The sequence below is a fragment of the Camelus bactrianus genome, chromosome 9 (genome assembly GCF_048773025.1).
Source record: "Camelus bactrianus isolate YW-2024 breed Bactrian camel chromosome 9, ASM4877302v1, whole genome shotgun sequence".
Lineage (NCBI taxonomy): Eukaryota > Metazoa > Chordata > Mammalia > Artiodactyla > Camelidae > Camelus > Camelus bactrianus.
In genome coordinates this window covers 48,693,347-48,717,715 of record NC_133547.1, presented here as the reverse complement: position 1 = coordinate 48,717,715, position 24,369 = coordinate 48,693,347, and the positions used below count along the sequence as shown (strand labels likewise).

Below are 24,369 nucleotides of genomic sequence, written 5' to 3'. Positions count from 1 at the left end.
TACTCACCTCCTGCAGAAGCTGGATCTTATTTTCCAGGAGCTCGTAAACATGCTCTGTCTCCTTCTGTCTCTCCTCAAACTGGCGCCGGAGCTCAGCTTCATTATGGCTGTTGAGATTTTCCACATCAGCGCTAAAACCACAGAGCATGAGCCAGTCAGAGCCAGTCATGTAAGTCAGTGAGTGGACCCATTAAAGTTGTCTCAGGAATTCAGTCACACTGACAAGAAGGAACATGAAGCATTTTTTCCCTCTGCAATTATTTATAGAAATGCTCTTTGCAACTTTTCAGGTAATCTTTCAGGAACTCTAATCTTTTTATTGCTTGTCAATCAGAATATACTTGACTCCCTAGAGGCTTTGTTATTGCTATGGTTTCAAGAGGAGAACCTTTCATTTGGAAGGCAGAGGGTCATCAAACGGTTTAGAACTCAGCATCCATGGTCACCATCCCCTGTCCCTGGGCTCTTCCACTTAGACTGCTCTCCCAGAGGGCTTTGCTAGTCCCTTGCCTTTCTTGCTGTTTGAATTTAGAGTGTTCTTTCCATTTAGGTTGCTGAAAAGGAATATCCATTTGGACAGAAATGTTCTCCTCCTTTACAGCCAGTGACCCACAGACTGTCCTGAACCTGGGCTACCAACCCAGAGTTCTATCCAGTTTTCCCATGGCCCCATGCAGAAAGCAGACATTTAATCTATGGACCGGGTTCTGGCCCAGCTTTCCTTCTCTGAGGTCCTTAGGAATGAGTGTCCTGGCACTAGCTTGAAGCGGGTAAGGTATCACCAGCTTATTTATAGCTCACAACAGCTGCCCTTGGATGTCTGAGGATTACAAATTTGGGGAGAGTATCAGGTGCCGAGTGATCTTAATTCCGGTTTGGTTTTATTCCTGTTTTAAGCCATTTGTTGAGAACCATGGACCATCTTCTTGTTCTCAGGGCAGAGAACAATACTGAACCTTCGTGGACTCGTGATAAATCAAAGCTGCTCTATCCAAGCCCAGTAGTACTTTAATATTTGGCTCAGAAGGTTGTGTCCATGATGACCAAATGGAGCTTCCCTAAAGGTTATGTGGACCAAGGATTCCTTGGTCCACAGTGGACACTACTCAGCATTGTCCCAGACACTGTATTTATCTGAAGCTCCCATGTAATTATACAGCCGCTTGGGGGTAGCAGGGACTTGGCTGTACAAGTGACACAAGTCAAGGGAATAACCTAAGACCCCTAAATACGCAGACCTCAGGAATCATCAACTTTTACTTTGACTCCCTATTTCCTTGATAAATGCAACAGACAACAGCTAACTACAATATCTTGAGATTGGAAGTTACATATTTTCTGAGTAACTCAGCCAGGAATGCCTGATTTAATAGGCTACAGCTGTTGTGAAGTCAGAAGCGCCTTGAACTTGATTCCAGAAGATGTGGGCTCTGCCACTCATTTGAGAACACTTTAGCACTCTGTACCCTAGTTTTCTCATTTCCAAAAATAGGCTAATGCCACCTAATTAAGTTGAAATGACATAAATTTTTTAATAAAGCACTACACAAATCGCAAGATTTATAACTCAATTGTTATTGTAAGTTTTCCTAAAGTATGTTAGCTCACCTATGCCTTAGTAAGTATTTAATAATACCAGCATGTTGTATATAGTTGAGTCTAGTCTGAGTATTCTGATATTGCTGGACTATCATTCTAAGTATCAAGAAATACTGCAGAGATAGAAGGAATGCCAGGTCAGACTGAATGTGTACTGAGTTTATGATATAATCTGAAAATTATTTTTAATAACAATTTCAACACTTGTCATTTAAAACTAAGAATTTCTGAATTATAAAAACTATAAATTATAAAAGTAACCATCCTAACAATACAGAAGTAAAGGAAGAAAAAAAAATAGGCCTGCCCCTCAGCACAAACTCCAATCTCATTCCCCTGATACAAGCAATGTTTAAGAGTTTTGTATGTAACCCTGCAGTTTTTTTTCTATATTCAAGCAAATACATGTACACATAGACTGTTTGTCTTTACCCAAAGGGGTTTATACTATAAGCATCAACCAATACTTTTTCCTCTTACTCAGTCTATCAGGGACATTCCATCAGGATAATAATATAGAGTTAACTCATTCTTTTTAATGACTGCATAATGTTCCACAGTGTTAATATCAAAATGTCTTTAACCACTGCCCTACTGATAAATAGTTGCTCCAATTTTTTTTTGCCATTACAAATAATGATGCAAATATCATTATACATTTATCCTTTCATATCCATACTTTTATTTGTGAGGACTAGAATCCTTCTAGGGATTATCTGATCAAAGGAAATGCTTATTTTTTTACTTTGATAGGTAGCGCTACATTCCAAAAATGTTAGCACAATTCACACTCTCACAAGCAGTATACAAGAGTGCCCATTTCCCCCAAACTCTATGTCAGCCCTTGATGTCATCAGTAGATTATTGAGGAAGTTTATAAGCTTGGGTCTGATGAATTTACCAATCTATGTCCAGGTCTCTCAGACTTAGTAACAGGCAGAGAGACCAAGGGAAAGAAAGCACATTGTTTCAGTTCCTGAATTGGATGCAATATTCAAATACCAGAGACAAGGTTAAGGAATTTGGTTCCAAACCTTCTGCTCTCAGTTAATGAGCCAGACTCTGGAAAGGACCAAGAGCTCAATTAGTTCAAACCGCCACTCACCATGTTTTGTCCAGATGCTGTTTCTTGTCCTGGAGTTCTCGTTTCAGGCTCTCTACTTCAACCTTCAGCTCGATGTTCTGCAAAGCACACAGGAATTAATCATCATTAACTGCTATAGACCCTCTATCCTGAAACCAAGTTCCTACTTGAGTCTTGCATTACTCCACAGACTCTCATCTCATCTTAGCCCTCTTCATAGACCTTGACATAAATGAGGACTCAAACAGATCAGTAACCCAGTCAAAGATGAATAAACTGTACAGCATCAAAACTTCCCAGAGCTACTTATCTGTTCTCCCACCTGGTTCATCACTGCCCCTGGATGATGAACACTGCCCAAGCCTGTTCACTCTCCAAAGCAGCAGAGGACAAAGTGCATATAAAAATAATTTCAAACTTCTGGTCAAGATGGTGGAGTAGTAGGACCACGAGCTCACTTCCTCTCAAGATTATAACAAAATCACAACCCATCAGCAGACTTCCTGAGCCCACAGCCACCTCTAGACATGCATCTAGACAAGGCTCTACCCACCAGAGGTCCAGGATCAAGCTTCACCCAGTAGTGGGCAGCACTGACTCCTCCTGCCAGGAAACCCACACAAGCCTCTAGTCCAGCCTCACCCACCAGGGGCAGATACCAGAAGTAAGAAAACAACAATCCTACAGCCAGTGGAAGAGTCAAACGCAGGCCAGTCTCTAGCCTGGGGCCAAATGGACCCTGGCCCTTGAATGACAAGGGGAGAGCACACTGCTGGGACACATAGGATGTCTCTTACAAAGGGCCACTTCTCCAAGGTCAAGAAACATAACTAACCTACATAAAAATACAAATAGAAATTTAGACAAAATGAGATGGTAGAGAAATATGTTCCAAGCAAAGGCAGAAGATAAAAAATCTCAGAAAAGGAAATAAGTGATGAGGAGATAGGCAATCTACCTGAGAGTTTAGATTAATGACTGTGAAGATGATCAGAGAACTCAAGAGGAGAGTACATGTACATAGCAAAGTTTTTAGCAACAAGTTGGAAAATATAAAGAACACCCAAATAGAGCTGAAGAATACAATTACTGAAATGAATAACACACTAGAAGGAACCAAGAATAGACTAAATGAGGCAGAAAAATGGATCAGTAAGCTAGAAGACAGAGTGGTGGAAATCACTACCACAGAACAAAAAACAGAGAAAAGAATGGAAAGAAATGAGGAGAGTTTAAGAGACCTTGGGGATAATATGAAGCACACTAATATTCGCATTATAGGAGTCCCAGAAAAGAGAAGAGAGAAAGGACCTGAGAAAATATTTGAAGAGATAATAGTTAAAAACTTCCCTAACTTGGGGAAGGAAACAGTCACCTAAGTTCAAGAAGCACAGAGAGTCCCACACAGGATTAACCCAAAGAGGAACACACTGAGGCACACAGTATCAAATTGACAAAAATTAAAGATATGGAAAAAATATTAAAATCAGCAAGAGAAAAGCAACAAATAATATACAAGGGAACTCCCACAAGATTATCAGCTGATTTTTCAGAACTCTACAGATCAGAAGGGAGTGGCACCATATATTTACAGTGATAAAGGTGAAAAACCTACAACCATGAATACTCTACCCAGCAAGGCTCTCATTCAGATTTGATGGAGAAATAAAAAGCTTCACAGATAAGCAAAAGTCAAAAGAATTCAGCACCACGAAACCAGTTTTACAACAAATGTTAAAGGAACTTCTCTAGGTCAGAAAAAAAAAGAAAGGTCCACAACTAGAAACAAGAAAAGTAATCATGAGGGGAGGAGGGTACGAATACAGGGTATCTAAAATGCATTTGAAATTAAGATATCAGCAACTTAAAACAATTATGTATATATAGTCTTCTGTACCAAAACCTCATGTAACCACAAACCAAAAATCTATAATAGATATACACACAAAAAAGAAAGAGGAATCCAAATGTAACTCTATAGTCATCAAAACACAAGAGAAGAGAACAAAAACAATGGGAAAAAAGCCTACGAAAACAAATCCAAAACAATTAACTAAATGGCAATAAGAACATAAATATTGATAATTACCTTATATGCAAATAGATTTAATACTCCAACCAAAAGGCACAGACTAGCTGAATGGATACAAAAACAAGACCCATACATATACTGTCTACAAGAGACCCCACTTCAGATCTAGAGACACATACAGGCTGAAAGTAAGGGGACGAAAAAGATATCCCATGCAAATAGAAACCAAAAGAAAGCTGGAGTAGCAATACTTACTACCAGACAAAATAGATTCTAAAATAAAGACTGTGAGACAAAGAAGGACACTACATAATGCTCAAGGGATCATTCCAAGAAGATGTAACAATTGTAAATATATATGCACCCAGCATAGAAGTACTTCAATACATAAAGCAACTATTGACATAAAAGGAGAAATTTACAATAACACAATAACAGTGGGGGAACTTAACACCCCACTTACATCAATGGACAGATCATCCAGACAGAAAATCAATTAGGAAACACAGACCTTAAATGACGAATCAGACCAGATGGCCTTAATTGATACCCATAGAGCATTTCATCTGAAAGCAGCAGAATACACATTCTTCTTAAGTGCACACAGAACACTGTCCACAACAGATCACATGCTGGCCCACAAAGCATGCCTCAGCAAATTTAAGAAAACTGAAACCATATCAAGCATCTTATCTGACCACAATGCTATGAGATTAGAAATCAACTACAGAGGGGGTGGGGAGGGTGGGAAGGGACAGACTGGGATTTTAAAATGCAGAATAGATGAACAAGATTATACTGTATAGCACAGGGAAATATATACAAGATCTTGTGGTAGCTCATAGAAAAAAAAAGATATGACAATGAATATATATGTTCATGTATAACTGAAAAATTGTGCTCTACACTAGAATTTGACACAACATTGTAAAATGACTATCACTCAATAAAAAATTAAAAAAAAAAGAAATCAACTACAGAAAAAAACTGCAAAAACTGTAAACACGTGAAGGCTAAACAATATGCTACGAAGCAACCAGTGGATCACTGAAGAAATCAATGAGGAAATCAAAAAATACTTAGAGACAAATGAAAACAAAAACATGACGACCCAAAACCTCTGGGACACAGCAAAAGCAGTTCTCAGAGGGAAGTTTATAGCAACACAAGCTTACCTCAGGAAACAAGAAAAATCTCAAATAAGAAACCTAACCTAACACCTAAAGCAACTGGAGAAAGAAGAACAAACGAAACCCAAAGTTAGTAGATGGAAAGAAATCTAAAGATTAGAACAGAAATGAATGAAATAGAGATGAAAAAATAAATAAAATAAAATGGAAAAGATCAATGAAACTAAAAGATGGATCTATGAGAAGATAACATTGATAAACCTTCGGTCAGACTCACCAAGAAAAAAGGGAAGAGGGCCCAAATTAATAAAATCAGAAATGAAAAAGAAGTTATAACTGATACCACTGAAATACAAGGAATCATAAGAGTCTACTATGAGCAACTATATACCAGCAAAAAGGACAACCTAGAAGAAATGGACAATTTCTTAGAAAGATACACTTTGCCATGACTGAACCAGGAAGAAATAGAAAATATGAATAGATCAATTACCAGTACTGAAATGAAGTCAGTAATTTAAAAACTCCCAACAAAAGTCCAGGGCCAGATCACTTCACAGGTAAATTCTACCAAACATTCAGAGAAGAGTTAACATCTATCCGTCTGAAACTATTCCAAAAAATTACAGAGGAAGGAACACTTCCAAACTTATTCTATGAGGACATATCACCCTGATACAAAACCAGACAAAGATATCACATAAAAGAAAATTACAGGCCAATATCACTTATAAATATAGATGCAAAAATCCTCAACAAATACTAGCAAATCAACTCCAACAGTACATTAAAAAGATCATCATACACCATGATCAAGTGGGATTTACCCCAGGGATGCAAGGATTTTTCAATATCCACAAAACAATCAATGTGATATAGATACCACATTAACAAACTGAAGAATAAAAATCATGTGATCATCTCAATGGATGCAGAAAAAGGTTTTGATAAAATTCAACATCCATTTATGATAAAAATACTCCAGAAAGTGGGCATAAAGGGAACATACCTCAACATAATAAAGGCCATATATGACAAACTCACAGCTAACATCATAACTTAAATGGTGAAAAGCTGAAAGCATTTCTTCTATGATCAGGAACAAGACAAGGATGCCCACTCTTGCCACTTTTATTCAACATAGTTTTAGAAGTCCTAGCTACAGCCATCAGACAAGAAAAAGAAATAAAGGGAATCCAAATTGGAAAAGAAGTAAAACTGTCACTGTTTGCTGAAGATATGATACTATACATAGAAAATCCTAAAGACGCAACCAGAAAACTACTAGAGCTCCTCAGTGAATTTGGTAAAGTTGCCAGATACAAAATTAATATACAGAAATCAGTTGCATTCTATACACTAACAATGAAATAGCAGAAAAAGAAATTAAGGAAACATTCCAATTTATCATTGCATCAAAAAGAATAAAATACCTAGGAATAAACATATCTAAGGAGGCAAAAGACCTGTACTATGAAAACTATGACACTGGTGAAAGAAATTGAAGACAACACAAATTGATGGAAAGATATACAGTGTTCTTGGATTAGAATAATCAATATTGTTAAAATGGTCATACTACCCAAGGCAATATACAGATTCAGTGCAATCCCTATCAAATTACCAATGACATTTTTCATAAAACTGGAAGAAAAATGTTAAAATTTGTATGGAAACATGAAAGACCCCGAAGAGCCAAAAGAATCTTGAGAAAGAAGAATGGAGCTCGGGGAATCATGCTCCCTGACTCCAGCCTATACTACAAAGCTACAATAATCAAAGCAGTGTGATACTGGCACAAAAACAGACACACAGATCAATGGAACAGGAATAAACCCACACACTTGTGGTCAACTAATCTACAATAAAGGAAGCAAGAATATACAATGGAGAAAAAACAGTCTCTTCAATAAGTGGTGCTGGGAAAACTAAACAGCCATCTGTAAAAGAATGAAATTAGAACATTCTCTAACACCATATACAATATTAAACTCAAAATGGATTAAAGACCTCAATGTAAGATCAGATAATATAAAACTCCTAGAGGAAAACATAGGCAGAACACTCTTTGACATAAATCACAGCAATATTCTTTTCAAACTGGCTCCTGGAGTAATGGAAATAAAAGCAAAAATACACCAATGGAATCTAATTAAACTTAAAAGCTTTTGAACAGCTAAGGATACCAGCAACAAAACAAAAAGACAGCCTACAGAATGGGAGAAAATACTTGTAAAAGGTGTGATCGACAAGGGAGTAACTTACAAATTATACACAAACAGCTCATACAGCTTAATATCAAAAAAACAAGCAATCCAAATCAAAAAATGGGCAGAAGATCTAAATAGACATCTCTCTAAAGAAGACATCCAGATGGCTAACAGGCACATGAAAAGATGCTCAACATCACTAATTGTTAGAGAAATGCAAATTCAAACTACAATGAGATATCACCTTACACCAGTCAGAATGGCCATCATTAAGAAGTCTACAAATAATGAATGCTGGAGAGGGTGTAGAGAAAAAGGAACCCTCCTACACTGTTGGTGGGAATATAAATTGGTGCAGCCACTATGGAGGACAGTATGGAGGTTCCCTAAAAAACTAAAAGTAAACTTACCATATGATCCAGCAATCCCACTCCTTAGCATATATCCAAAGAAAAATGTAATTCAGAAAAACACATGCACCCTAGTGTTCACAGCAGCACGATTTACAACAGCCAAGATGTAGAAACAACCTAAATGTCCATTGACAGATGACTGGTATATATATACAATGGAATACTACTCAGCCATAAAAAATAAAACAATGCTATTTGCAGCAACATGGTTGGACCTGGAGATTGTCATTCTAAGTGAAGGAAGCCAGAAAGAGAAAAAAAAAATACTCTATGATATCACTTACATGTAAAATCTAAAAAAAAAAAAAAAAAAAAGACAAATGAACTTATTTATAAAACAGAAACAGACTCACAGACAGAATAAACTTAAGGTTACCAGAGGGGAAAAGGGGTGGAAAGGGATAAACTGGGAGTTTGAAATTTGCAGATACTAACTACTACATATAAAGTAGGTAAACAACAAGTTCATACTGTATAGCACAGGAACTATATCCAATATCTTGTAGTAACCTATGATGAAAAAGAATATGGAAACAAACATATGCATATATATGTATGACTGAAACTCTATGCTGTACACCAGAAGTTGACACAACATTACAAACTGACTATACTTCAATAAAAAGAGAATTCAAAAAAAGAAAAAATAATAACTTCTTCTGACTGATATAGGTCTGTTCCTGAAAACCAAATTGCTAATACAGAACTGTATTTTAAATATGCCTGGGGATTTTTTTTAAGTTACTTCATTTTTTTTATTTAAAAAATTATTTTCAGGGGGTAGGTATTTATAGTTATTTACTTATTTTCACCTATTTATTTTTTAATTGGAGGTACTGAGGATTGAATCCAGGACCTCAAGCATGGTAAGCATGCACTCTACTACTGAGCTATACCCTACCCCAGACAGGGGGATTTAATTATTTTTTAATTATGTTGTGAGAATTTTTTTTTAAAACAATAGGCTGCCTTTATCATAAAACTGGATTTTCAAAAATTGGGTTTGCTTAAGATGAGAGGGGATTCTGATGGGTAAATCTATGAAGGGCACAATTAATTTTTATTGAGGTGAAGCAGCAAAAAGCAAGATTTTGACAAACAAAAAAAGGAAATGAAAACATCTCAAGTGAAGTAAAATATGAACAAAAATTTGGTGAGATGTTGTGCATGAAGTGTCCGGTGAAGGTTAAGTGGCCGTGTGTTACAAGGAGTGAGATATCAGTATAGAAAATAGCTCACAACTAGTTATGAAAGTCATGTGAAAAAGACTGACTGGTAAGCAGTAGAGAACAGGAACTCCTCAGGGAGTTTTAGACAAAATATTGCCATGATCAGGTGCGTGTTGAGGAAGCAATTGAAGGTGGATATGAAGAAGATGGAGGAGTCAAGAGGCTGACCGACCAGAACAGGAATGGGAAAGATCTGAGGCCAAAAAGGTACAGGGAGAAAAACTCAAAAGACATTTCAGAAGTAGAATCCATAGGGCTTCCTGGTTTGTGATAGATTCAGATTAGACCAGAGGGAAAAGCAAGAACAATGCTGAGATTTCAAGCACGTAGGAGGTTATGCAACCTAGGAAGTAAAACAAGGAGCAGAAAAAGAGGACCAGGTCTGCGGGGGAACCAAGGGAGGAGTCTATAAATTTTAATTCAGGGATTTACTTTATTCAAGCCTAGAGTTGAGTGTACAGGGATGAGTCAGTCCCTTCCCTGATGAAGTCCGTTTCATAGTATTAAGCAGGAAGAATTTTATGAATACGATGTTACGGACTTCATCATGCGAGCCTCAGTTGGCTCACAGGTATAATGTGATTGCTTTCTTTTGTAACAAAGACAATAATGCCTCTTCCACAGGGGACTCTGTGCAGATTAAACGAGATAATGTACAAAATACACCTACAACACCTCGAATGCTGCTCTGCCCACAGCTGTTTGACAACCTTTGTTCACTTCCCACTTTGTTCTCAGGTTGACCAGTGCCAGAGACCTCAGCCCCACCAGGAAAGATCTTTAAATCTAAAGCAAGAAAAAATGGAGGATGTAAACTATGTGGGCTTTATCAGCTCTAAATCCCAGATAAGAAAATGAAGTCAATATTTGGATTAATTTGGTGAAAGATTCATGGATTTGAAGACCTTAGCATTTATCTGCTCCAGGTCCCTCGTTTTATTTTATTTTATATTTAATTTAATTTAATTTATTTTTTGTTTTTTTTTGGGGGGGTGGTAATTAGGTTTATTTCTGTATTTATTAATTTATTATTTATTTAATGGAGGTACTGGGGATTAAACCCAGGACCTCGTGCATGCTAAGCATGCGCTCTGCCACTGAACTATACCCTCCCCAGCCAGGTCCCTCATTTTAAAGATAAGGAAATTAAAACCCAGAAGGGTTCTTCTGAAATAAAAGCAATAACTGAATCTAGCATTCACTTTTGCTCTGGCATTTCAGCAAGAGACCTGCTCAGGAAACACTGCTAGGTTTTGCCTGATTTAGTAGAATGTGGTAAATTATAAAATAAGGAAGCATGCTACATTTCTTTGATACTTGAAAGAATATTGTGCAGACAGTAAGTATAGTGGTCAAGAGCACAGGCCCTGAAGGTGAGAAGAGGGCTTGGCACTTCACCTGCCCTCCCTATAAGCCTCAACCTCATCTATGAGGGGGGAATCATAATGGTGCCTCTCTTATAAGGATGTTAAAAGGCTAAATGAAATAATGCACAAAATCGTGTTGCACAGTGCCTAGCATGCAGTAAGCATTCAAAAACTGTTCACTATTATTACTTATAAAAACAATAATTTACCCTCTCTGACTGGATAGTTGAAGTTCTCAGCCATAATCACATATTAAACTAATAACATGTCATAGAAAGGAAAGAAAATTATTACACTAAAGGTGGGCTGTCCTGGGCACCTGCATGCAAATAGACACCCAGGCTGAACATTCTTCACATTAGCTTCATCCCTCTGAGAGAAGTAGAAAAGAGAAATGAAAAGGAGGGAAAGAAAAGAAAAAAAGAGAAAAAATAAAAAATATAATTACTTCTCTAGGCTCCAGCATTATGCCTATTCTATCAAATAGACCATAAGGTTTACACAGAACTGCTAAAGTAGTTTCATCCCACAAGATTAGATTCTGAATCTTATGATCAATTATATTCTGGTAGACCAAGGTAATTTTTCATGGCTATTACAAAATCTACCACATGGAAGTGCAAGTACATTCCAATTTACAGCATGAAATTCTAACCCTTTGTAACCTATTTCTGCAGAAAATCGGTGCATAATCACATTGCTCCATTCTCCATGAGTAAATATTCATATACAAGCTGTTTTCTAACTATAGTTAAAGGGGATCTGAAATTAACTGCATTTGCTTATCTCATCACCAAATCTTGTCAGCTATTTGTCAAGATATCTAAGGAAATGTGTGTACTCAAGGAAAGCGGTTGGAGGGGGAGGGTGTATGTGCCTAGCATGCACACATGAGGTCCTGGGTTCAATCCCCAGTTATCTCCATTAAAATAAATAAATAAATAAACCTAATTACCTACCCCCAACCCCTCCCTAAAAAAAACTATTAAAAAAGAAAAGGAAAGGGTGGCTGGGGAGGAGAGAGCATCTTTTTCTACATGTCCCCATAGGAGGATTCACCCACCTAACTCAAGGAAAAGTTTCAATGATGATGCTGAAATTAAATTATAAGAAATACAATAACTTTCATTATAATGTTAGTACCTAGAACTAGAGGACTGGGCAAACAATGGGTTACAGGTTAACTGTGTTTAATCGCATTTTCTCTGTGTTGGCAGCTTGTTTTGTTTCAGGAAACATCATTGACCAGAGTCTTAATACTGATCTCTGTTAAACTGCTGAACTGATTTCCACGCTGGCATTTACTGCAAAGTTCAGTATTGAATTGGGTTAAAAGAAACCAGTAACCAATTACCTGATTGCTTTCCAAGGATCCAATTTTTTTTTTTCAAAGATTCTATCCTTTTATTTGGCATGTCATACCTTTTTCCCTGCTTCCAGTTTTTTTGAGATATAATTGACACACAGCATTGTATAACTTCAAAGTGTACAGCATGATTTGACTCACATACATCATGAAATAGTTACCACAATAAGTTCAGTAAACATTCATCAACTCATATAGACACAAAATTAAAGAAACAGAAAAAAGTTTTTCTCAAGTCTTCAGTTTTAACTCTATAAATTGATCCACTGCTCACATAATCCACAATGTGGCTATCCCTTTTAAAAACACAGATTTTCAAAATTTTGCTGCAGTAGAAGCCATGACACAGTGAATCCTAAAAAACGCCATTTTTTTAAAAAAATCAAAAGAAAAATGGTTTCACCTGACCAATTTGAAAAGATCTTAATGCAAAATGTATCAATCCTTTCAACACTAGATTTTGAAGCATTATTACCCACTATATTAACTACATCAAAAGTTTGCACACTGTCCCCCACAAATAGTCCACAAGACACTTCTAGGAATGAGGGAGGGAGAAGTTTAAAATGAAAAAGTGTGGTCCCAGCCAGGGAGTGTTAAAGGGTCTGCTCTGACTCTTGGCCCCTCTTCTCCACACTTAACAACACTCATAATGTGGAAAGGGATTATAAGGGTCTTGTGGGGAAGAAGGAAGATGTCTAACATGTCTTTCTTATACTTAGTATGCTTGCAGTCCAGTTGAGAAGAACAAAACTTCAAGATATGGATTTAAAATGCCAAAGGTGATCCCTGATGAGGAAGTTCAGATATAGCCTAACCAGGGAAGGTTGAATGTGTGAGAAAGATACACAAGGGTAGAGAAGGTCACTATAGATGAGGAAGTATGGTATTAAGATAGAAGTTGCCATACAATCCAAATGTACAAATGCCATTCAGTAGCTCGCTTACTTTAAGCATAAATATTTGATCCAGCAAAATTTTAGAATAACTTTCAAAATTTCATGCATTGATTGATAAATGGATAAACAAAATGGGGTATATCCATAAAATAGAATGTCATTTAGCCATAAAAAGGAATGATACAACATGGGTGAACCTTGAAAACATTATGCCAAGTGAAAGAAGTCAGACACAAAGAACCACACACTGGTTGATTCCACTTATATGAAATGTCCAGAATAGGTAAATCCACAGAGAAATAAAGTAGACTGGTGGTTGACTAGGGCTGAGTGGTGGGAGGTAGGGGAATTGGGGAGTGATGGTTAATGGGCTGGGGGTATCGTTTTGGAGTGATTAAAAAATTGATTGCTGTGCTATTTTCACAACTCTGTGGCTATTCTAGAAACACTGATGTGTACATTGACCTGCATACTTTGAGTGAATTACATTGCTATGTGAATTTTATTTCAGTTGTTATTAAAAATGTTTCAAAAAGTGCTAGGAAGTCATGGTAGTTATAATTAAATGATGTCAAGTATTTGTTATGTATTGAACATCACACATGCAATTAGAACAATGTCTAGCACATAAGGAACATCATTATTGTATCTGAACTAGAGAGCAAAACAATACACTGTCTTCAACCATCTCTAACAGAGATTAGCACGGGATATTGCAGAATCTCTTTCCAATCCTGCCCTTCCTCTTCATCCTTGATGGTTACCACCCAAGGTGAGACTCACTTCTTCCTTCTCACTGGGATCAGAGTAAACAGTCTCAGAACTGGTCTCCCCAACCCCTGTCTCTCCACCATGTAAATCATTCCCAAAGAAATCTCTGATTATTTTACTCCCTTTACTCAAAAAGCTTCTAACGGTTTTTAACAGCACAGCCACTGAATTTTACACAACTCAGCTTGAGAATGGAGCCTATTCAAATTTGACCTCAGCCCACCCATCCAGCTCTATCTCCTGTCACATGCCACCAGCCTAACTGGGATTTCCCACACGCGTCCTAGGTTTTCCAGGTGCTGTGTCACTGTTCTCCTTTGCTTTCATCACTAAAGGCCAAGTCCCTTGTGAAGCTTCACTTTATCTCTCCCACTAAAAGTCATTTCTTATGCCTCTGAATTTTCATAATATCATTCTTTTTGTACTTCAATACTGACACACGTTTGATGCCATGTATTTCTGTCTTTTTACCCTCTTCAATGACAGATTCCCTTGGGACAGAGGCAAATGACAGTGTGGTCGAACTATCTGGAGGTGCTGGTTGTCAGCTTATGCCTTTCAGCTTTGTGATGCTGGGACGTGGGTTTCAGGACAGGCAGACCTAGAAAGCCACTTTCTGCCACTTACTAGCTGGGTGACCTATTTTGTGTAAGTTACCTAATCTCTAAGAACCTAATTTCCTCATCTATAAAATGGGGTTAGAAAATTTACCTTGAGGGTTGTAGTGAGGGGTAAGTGAAATAAGCTAGGTAAAGTACCCAGCGCCGTGCTGAATTCAAATATCCAGTAGCTGTGACTAACCGGAGGCCCCCACGGCGTTTTGCAACTGTATGTAGTAAATGCACTGAATGAGTGAACCAACCAACCTACCAACCAGAACAGATGAATACAGGCAGAAGTACCATCACAACATGCGCATGGAATAAAAGGGACTGGTTCAGTTCAAACATCCCCGCTCCAGGAAAACTTGCCCCTCGTCAGAATTTAAAAATTTCTTTCTCTTCACTCTCACTGAATTTGTTTATAACTAAGATGACTGTAATTTAGCATCCATACTGGGACTCTTCTGAAAGTGAAAAGGGTGCTATCATGAAACCACGACAGCAGGCAAAATCAGGACCATCCCGAGTAAACCAGGGCTCGGTCATTTGACGTCTGTCTGAAGTACAGCACTCACTTCACTCTGCTTTGATTAGTTATTTAAAATGTCTGGTTCACCTTCTAGGTTTTAATATCTGGAAAAGTACTTTGCCCTCAGTATATGTTTATGGACTAAACAGTTTATCATCTGTCCTGAGTTGCTAACTTACATTTTGTTTTGTATTTAACTTCAAGTGTGTGTGTGTGCGTGCGTGTGTGTGTGTGTGTGTGTGTGTGTGTTTCAACGAATCTTCAAGCATTCTGAGGACAGGGCTTATGTTTTATTTTACATCTCTCATAGTGTGTGGCTAGGGTAAGAGCAGACACTCAAGAAAAAAAAAACAAAACAGAAAAGCAGCAGCCTGACAGCATTCCAGCACACACTCGCTGATAACATCAGCGAGGGAACTATGTATTGGAGGTTAAAGCGTGCCGGAACCAAAGTGCTTTTCAGTGCGATAAGAGGTGAATTAGGGTCAGTGAGTGAAGGAAATGAGTACTTCTCCTTTGTAAGACAGGAAATAAGCCAAGAGAAGCAGGCCTTCACAGAAGAGTTTTTATTTGGGACAAAAATAAATATGGCCAGATCTCACTCAAAATCAATTCTGTAAACTAAAGGAATTCAAAAAGAAATAGTTTAATAAGCATTTCAAAATCTTGCGAGCAGATCCTCTTAGAATTCCTGATTTTTTAAAAAAATTTTTGGGGTTGGGGAGGTAATTAGGCTTATTTATTTAAGTACTGGAGATTGAACCCACAACCTTGTGCGTGCTAGGCATGCACTCTACCACTGAGTTATACTCTCCCTGCTAATTTCTGATTATTAACCCAAGGTGAAAAGTAACTCTTAGTAGATGAGTTTTAGTTTTAAATATTTTCTTTTTAGAACCACATTCCTTCTAGGGAAAGTGTAGTTCACAAATATTTTTTGTACACGGTGAATTTCTTTTCCAGATTTCTCTATAGCCATAGCCCTATAAAACAGGGTGAAGTACCGAGTATTTTCATAAGGGGTTCTACCTGTCCTGACCAAGGGACAAGGGACTGGACCCCACCACAAGCCCTAGAAACACATTTTAGTAGCTTTCAAATGAGTTCTTTCGTAGATGAAGTTTCATTCCATGCACCTAGCTTTAAAGCAAAAATAGAACCCTAGAGGGTCTAAATACTTGGCCCTGTCATTAACTGTGCAACTTTAGACAAGTCACCCCCAGAGCTAAAAGTTTTTATACTCAATTAATTTGAATCAGAGCCTCTTCCTCTTGCCCATAAGAATTATAATACCACCTGCATCGTTTCATCATCTGATGTGAGACACCTAGCCAGAAGGTGTTCAAACGCAAATCATTAAAGTCCTTATACCCTCAGGTGGAGGAAAGGCTGCATTCAGAGGTGTAATTCCTGCCTTTCTAAGGATTCCAGGTTCACTGTCTTCTACTAGTTAAGCCCCAAATCAGACACACAGGTTGCCCCAACATATGACAAGTATGGTTCATTTGCCAGGGAAAGGACAGTAGGGCAGTGTCCTCAGCCTCAGTAACCAGAAGACTGACTACAAGGCAGGGCACTCTCCTGCCAGAGGCTGCTTTAGTGTCCTGTCTGCCAAAGACATGGGAAAACACCAAGTGGAAAAGTTTCAGTTTATACAATACAAAATACATGAGTCTACATCCAAATGGCAGAACTCCTCCGTTCAGGTCACTCTTTCAAGCCCAGCCCACTTCGGTCCTTAGGAGAGGCCCAAAAATAACACCAATCCCTTCCCAGCCCAGTTTACCTTTAGACAAACACAGACTTCCCACCTCTGAGTAAGCACCGAGGCTGTGAAGGAATCTTAAGGGGATCAGGTATTTGGACAGACACAGCCAGGGCTCGTGTGTGTGTGTGTGTGTGTGTGTGTGTGTGTGTGTGTGTGTGTGTGTGTGTGACAGAGACAGAGACAGAAAGGGCACTCACTGGCAGAGGACAGGGTAGCTAGCTTATGAGATGGTATCTTTTGTTTCTGTGTTGTTTTTTTAATGCAATATTTACTGAGCATCTACTCTAATAGGCACTACAAAGAGCAAGGCAGGCGCAGTCATGGTCCTCAGGGAATTTACAGCCTATGGGGACCATTAAACAGATAATTATAGTAGAGTGTGATAAACAGAAGAGACCCAGAATCAAGAAGCTGGGATGGAAATGCACACAGGTGGCAGCCAGAAATAGCCACAGACGTACAAATCAGTGCAGGTCCCTCCCGCTAACTCCTGGCTTTCGCCGCCAAGGAAACATCCCTAGACCTGACTCAGGATAAGTCATACCTTAAGTTGCCCTTCTTCTCAGCTCCCTGGTTCTCATCTTTTAGAGGTGAAGGATATAATCTGGAACTACAGAGCTGCCAAGGGAAAATAAAGAACCTGGTACTTAGGGCAGTGTATGGTATGATGCGAAGAGTATAGACTTTAGAACTAAACTGGCCTGGGTTCAAACACTCTCTCACGTTCTATTAGGTTGAAACACAAAAATGCAGTTAGCCAACCATTTTTTTTTTTACAGTTTCACATAGTCCCATATAGTTCATCCTCTGTATTCTAGAAGTAAATCACTTAACCTAAGTGGTAGTTCCTTCAGGTGCTAACATCACTACCTTTCAGGGATATTGTAAAAATTACATAAAAAGGTGTAAGTGAAAATACCTGAGCTATAGTAGGTGTTCAGTAAACCTTAGTTTCCCCAAAGGTAGTAAGATGTATGAACCATATGGAGAGAGAGAGAGAGATTTCTTGGCAACTCTGAGTTTAGGAAACCAAGAGAGATTAAAATGAGGTTGAATGATAAAAATGATAGGTTAAAATCTTTGGATTTTGATGGTGGGGGTGCTGTGTGTTGGGAGGGGGCAGGTGGCATATGAGAAATCACGGTACCTTCTGTTCAATTTTGCTGTGAACCTAAAACCGCCCCCCAAAAAATAAAGTCCATTTTAAAATATGGGGGAAAAGATAAGGTGTCTTGGGCATGCTTTATTTAGACTCTGACCTCAGAGGTCCCAATATACACGTGGCCTTGGTGTTCACACTGATCTCCAACTTAAACCCTGCTCAGTCACTCTGCTAAAATCTTGTCAGGCCCCAGAAGCCTCTGTGGCTTAGGCCCCAATGAGCTGGCAAGTGAGAAAAAACCCATATCAGCACCAGTGATCTCAGTGGCCCTCCCCGCTCCCCACACATTCCTGAGCAGGACGACCTCTCTCACTTGGCTGGAGCCTCTCAGTCCACAAATAGGCCTGGCTGGGCTTAACTTAGCAAAGCGCAGGCCTGGAGCGCCGGCAATCCTGGGACACCTTGTGTGGAGACCTGGCCCCGCTGAAGGGACCGAAAGGGACGCTCGGAATGATCTGTGTCCCTCGGCTACTGAGAAGTTGGAGTGCAGGGGAACCATCCCGCGCTCCTTAACCTCCCTTTGGGCAGCAGGTGTAGAATTGGGATAAGGGAAAACTTACTTTGGAGTTTAAAATTATAAAAATGTTATATTAATTTTACTACAGATAAACTGGTCCACAGGAAACTGAAGGCTGCCTACTCAGTATTTTAAAATTATCTGTGGCATCTAACATGATCTGACATTTGTCCCCAAATTCAGCTCTCGATTCTGGATTGACGCTTGTATTGATTTAGCCTCCAAAAAGAATAAAGCCACTCACTGGTGTCCTGCAAAGTCAAGGACGGTTTTTCTTACACTGAAGCTTACACTACAAAATGGAATCTGAGTTCTAACACCTGGCAGTCACTCCTCCCTTGGAAGCCTCACTGTGTCCTGAAGCCAGGTCCTATGACCAGGCAACTCTTCTGAAATTATACCTCTGCTTGAGACTAGGGACGGCACTTCGACCATAGACTCTAAGCTTTGTTGTCCAGGAGGGCAGCCACGAGCCATACATAGCTCTCAGACCCTTAAGGTGCGACTATCTGAAATGAGACGTGCTGTAAAGATTTCAAAGACTTAATACACATTGGATTGCAAAGACTAAACACAATGAAAAAATATTAAAATCTTAATAATTTTTAATATTGATTTCATGTTGAAATGATATTTAAAATTTATCATTAACATTAATTTCATGTTACTTTTTACTTTTAACATGGCCACTAGAAAATTTTAAATTATACCTGTGGCTCATATGATATTTCTGTTGGACAGTGCTGCTCTACAAGATGTTAGGAAAAAGATGTACTAGGTTTAGGTACATTATGTGAAGACATGCCCTGACCTGCATCACAATTAATCCTATGGTATAAGAGCATCTTTACAAGTTTTATGGGGGGAGGGTATAAGCTCAGTGGTAGAGTGCATGCCTGGCATGCATGAAGTCCTAGGTTCAATCCCCAGTGCTGCCATTACAATAAATAAATAAGGAAACCAACAAACAAATAAATAAACAAACCTAACCTCCCCCCATGAAAAATTTTTTGGAAAAAAGCTTTATGGGGTTATGACATTCACCAACCAACAAAACACAGAAGTAACTCTAGCTAACTGTAAGTGAAGCAAAACTATCTATGAGGTGATAACAGGCACCACACTGAAGAAGTCAGATCACAGAACTACTGAAAGTATGTTCAGACACTAAACTGCAAGTGTCAGGAGGGCAGGGAGCACTCTATCTTCTCCCTATTGTATCTCCATCGCTAGCACGGTGCCCATAGACAGCAGTACCCATACATGGAAGATAATTATAAATTTATCAAATGAATGAGTGTTGTTAAAAATAAAGACACAACCTGCTCTTAAACAATTCTGTTAAGAATTTCTTCTTCATACACTTTTTTTTCTCAATTTGTTTGCTTGCCTCTTCTGCTGACCCTTCTCCTGGAGTCTTCTCAGTTCCAGGAAGAGTTGGAGGTTCACCTGGAGTGCTCCAAAGCCAGCTTGTGGGCTCTCAGGTGGAGGAGACAGCAAAGGATGGAAAGGAGGGCTCCTCTTTTACCTCTACAGATGAGCCTCGCCTGCAACTTCTAGGGTGTTTTGCAATTAACACAAACTTTCTGAGTTTCTATTATGGGCTCAACAATGTTGAAGATTATATTGAAGGCTACAGAGAAATTTTGAGATAAATTCAACCCATAAAGTGTTTATAATTTAGAAGGAGAGGTAAGAAATGTATACATGGAAAGCTGATTGCTAGCCGGGGATTATAGCCAGGGATTAAATACATGTGCCAAATAATGTATCTGAACTGTAATTGCTGGAAGAGAGCAGAGAGTAAAAGATGGTCTTAGGCAGTGGTGATGAGGAAAGGCTGACCTGAGCAAGTAGAATCTGAGTTGGACCCTGAAACCTGAGTAGGACTGGAATAAGCAAAGAAAAAGGATACAGGTATTCCAGGTGTGAACAAGGATGTGTCAGCAGGGATCAGCACACATGAGGGAGTGACTCACTCTAGGAACATGTTTGGAAATACATAGTGAGAGAATAAAGCTTGATCCCTACTTCAAGAATATTGAAATAACTAGAAGAAAACCCCGATGGTCTCCTACCACGGTATCTCTCCATCTACCAGTATCTGCGCGCACATACTGTCTTTCCACTTGTGACCACAAATCAGCTCTCCATGCTCCTATCTAAAGCCACACCGTCTACTTAGGCATTAGGTCTCCTTCTCTCTACTTCTCAAACATAACATCCAGAAAGTCTCCCCTTCTGTCCTCTATCAATATTTCACTTTCTACTAGAAAAGTCTACTGGTACACAAACATGCTATTAGGCATCTATCTTTTAAAAAATCTTCTCTGGACTCTATACCCTTACCAGTTACTGCTCCATTTCTTTGCTCTCCTTTGCAACAAAACTCAACATAATCAGCCACACTCATTGATTCCAATTTCTCTTCTCCATTTTTTGTTGAAGCTACTGCCATCAGGTTTCTGCCTCCAGCACTCCACCCAAACTACTCTAATCAATCACTAATGACATTCATGGTGTTAAATCCAAAGGTCAGTTCTTAGTCATTGTATACCTGAGCCACCAGCAGCATTTCCAAAGGCTGATCCCTCCCTCTGCTATATTTTCTTTACTTGGCTTCTGGGAATCCAGACTATCTTGGTTTTCCTCTCACTTTATCGGCTGCCGCTTCTCCATCTTCTTTGCTAGTTCTTCCTCCTTCCCCCAAACTATTAATATTAGGGTGACCCAGGGCTGAGTCTTTGGTCCTTTTATCTCCCATCTTGGTAGGTCTAACTCTCTTGGTGATCTAGACAGTCTCATGGCAATAAATACCATCTACACTCTGACCACTCCTGAATTTATATCTCCAGCACAACCCTTTCTCCATAACTTCAGACTTACACACTCAACCACATACTCGGTATTGCCATTGGAAACGTCCAACAAATATCTCAAACACAAAACATCCAAAACTGAACTCCTACTCTCCACCCTCAAACCTGCTCTACAGATATAACCCTCCCTACCTCAGTTATGGCAACTCCATCCTTCCTGTTGCTTAGGCCAAAAACCCTGGCGTCTTCCCTGGTTCCTTTCTTCCTCTCATATTCTATATCCAGTCCATTGCAATCTTGTTGGTGCTACCTTCACCACTTCTCCTCATATCAGCTGCTGTTACCTAGTCTGATCACCATCATCTCTTATGTGGGTCACCGCAATGGCTTCTACCCTGGCCTTTCTATAGCCTATTCTCAATACTGTAACCACAATGATCTTTTGAAAGTCAGACAGGACTGTCATTTTAAAATCATTCCTCTGCTCAAAACCCTTCAGTGGCTTCCCTTGTCACTCAAGAGTAAAAGCCGAAGTTTTAAAAATTATCTGCAAGGGCCTATGGTCAGCAAGGAGAGGCTCTAGAGCAAGTCAGCTAGCAAGACAGAGTCTTAAAACTTAACACAGTTGCAGGAGTGACATTCTGTCACCTTTGCCATATACTATTGGTTAAAAGCAAGTTATACATCCTGCCGTACCCAAGGGGAGGGGATTACACAAAGGCACGAACACTGGAAGGCAGGGATCATGGGCAGCCCAGTTAGAGTCTGCCCACCACGTGATCTGCCTGTATCTTTTTGTAACTTTATTTTACAGATATGAGATGGGAAGGGAAGTAAGTAAACATGAGAAAGGCCAGTAGAGGAAGATTTATTCCTGGGTGTTACCATCACAGCGTTTGTAGCCTTTCAGGCTGACCTGAGGCTATGAAAGCATCCCAGATTGGTGGTCTCTGTGCGGAGTTGCTCACTCACCCTTGGCCCTTGGCTGTTTGCATTGCCATTTCCTTTACCGTCCTCCCCTGACCACTCTTACACTTTTCGACCTCCTTGACTCTGCTCTACTTTTTTTTTTAACCCCTGCAAGAACTTATCACTTTCCAACATTCTATGTGTTGTTTAATATCTATTACTCATTATCTGTCTCCTTATGCTAGAACATAAATTCCATGAGGATAGGAATGCATATATATATATATTCCAAACCTCTAGTAACACCTCCAGTAACACCTGGAACATAGTAGGTACTCAACAAATATTTTTAAATCAGTGAGGCCTAATGCTTAGATTTCAACTAGGATCAACCTATTTTTTATTCTCAGCAGAGACAGAGCATAGCTCATCACTGTCTGCCACATACAGCGACACTTCTAACATTTACTATTAGGTCACCTCTGAGTCTGTTCTTCCCCCCCAAAAAAATCCCAATTTCATTGCCCTTTTCTCAGAAGCCTCATTTTCTAATTTTTTAAGTGTGAATATTCCCCAATTTCCTCTGGACTCTCAGAATTCCAAACCAGACAGCACAGACAGGGCAGCGCACGGGCATAAGAGCAGCCCGGTTCCATTACATTCCACATGGCAGTTTGCACCTGTTTCCCAAGGACAATAAGGTCAATGCCACCTTTTAGGGCAGATACATCAGTGCACCGCCTCTTCCTGCCACAACCGTGGTGAAAACCGCCACGAAGATGGTATCATTTTACTAGAGCTCTGTCTTCTCTCTTCAGTCAGACCTCAATACAATGTAGAATTATTCACTACGAAAAACATCATTTGCATTTGAATGAGTGAGTAACTTTAGATTCTAAAGAATGTGCCAAGACTTTGCTTATTAACTGAAGAATTAGGCCATGTAGCTGCTAGGATGCCAGGTACACTCCCGGAGGCTATTAATGGCAAATCTGGTCCTATGAAAAATGGGGACAAGACACCAACTTCGCAGGGCTATTATGTGGTTGGGATTAAATATGTGTAAAATGCAGAGTGTAGGGCCTGGCACACAGTAAACGCTAAATGGATTCCTTCCTCCATAGGGTTTAAGTGTGAAGCATTCAGCATTCATTTTCCATGTCTATGCACAAATTCAGGAAAAGGAGAAAGAGAACATGGGACAAAGAAGAACAGAAAAGGCCTAAGAGTGGGGAGAACACTGATACCAAGAGATGGGACGAAACCTGGATCTAGAAACCTCTCCTGGAGGTAAGAAGCCTAGACACAAAGGAATAATTCTCAGGCTGTTTTCCTTATGACCATTCATTTTCCTCCATCTTCTATCGAGACCCTTGGGCACTGGTGACATTCTCTGACACCTTGAAGAAGTAGAGGAAAAGGAGGAAAGAGGAGAGGGAGAAATCACGGAGTTAGCACTGAAGGCTAAGGGAGGTTAGAGGAAGCCTGGGGTGGAGTTCTGGTTCTAACTGACATCACCACCCTCCACCTGCAGCAAAGCAGGCAAGACCCCTGAAGGGGCCTCCACATAACCAAGCTTTCCACAGGAGAAGGAAGGGACCTCTCTGCTGTCACGCCCAGCTTTATAGAGACTGGCGGGGACCAGTGACTCCTATCCTGACTGAGTTCTCTGAGGCTCCATATGGTCTGGCAGGAATCTGGGCTTCTCCCATCCCAATCTCACAGCCTGGAAGGGATGGGAGAGAAAGAACAAGATTAAAAAGAGAGACTATGCCCCACCTCTTAGGGATCTTCTCTGAACCCCAGATGTCCACTACCTTCATTTGATTTCTGTGCCAGGAAGACCCTTGGATCCAGCTCTGGACTTGGGAGTTCCTGACTTTGGAGCAGAGTGATGACAATACAGCAAGTAACCAACTGAGCTGTGTCAGGTGGGCAGGACAAGGTTTATGTCTGCACTAAG

General features: G+C 39.5%; 1 protein-coding gene across 14 annotated transcripts in view; it reads right to left on the bottom strand.

Moving 5' to 3' along the window:
- PDE4DIP (phosphodiesterase 4D interacting protein) overlaps positions 1-24,369 on the bottom strand; it is a 169,105-nt gene that overhangs the window by 96,461 nt on the left and 48,275 nt on the right. For all 14 annotated transcript variants that reach the window (XM_074370303.1, XM_074370308.1, XM_074370304.1 and 11 more), the window contains 2 exons: positions 2,705-2,781; positions 8-131 (listed from right to left, as the gene is read on the bottom strand). In XM_074370303.1, coding sequence (XP_074226404.1) covers positions 8-131; positions 2,705-2,781 — 201 coding nt within the window. The remainder of the gene's footprint in view (positions 1-7; positions 132-2,704; positions 2,782-24,369) is intronic.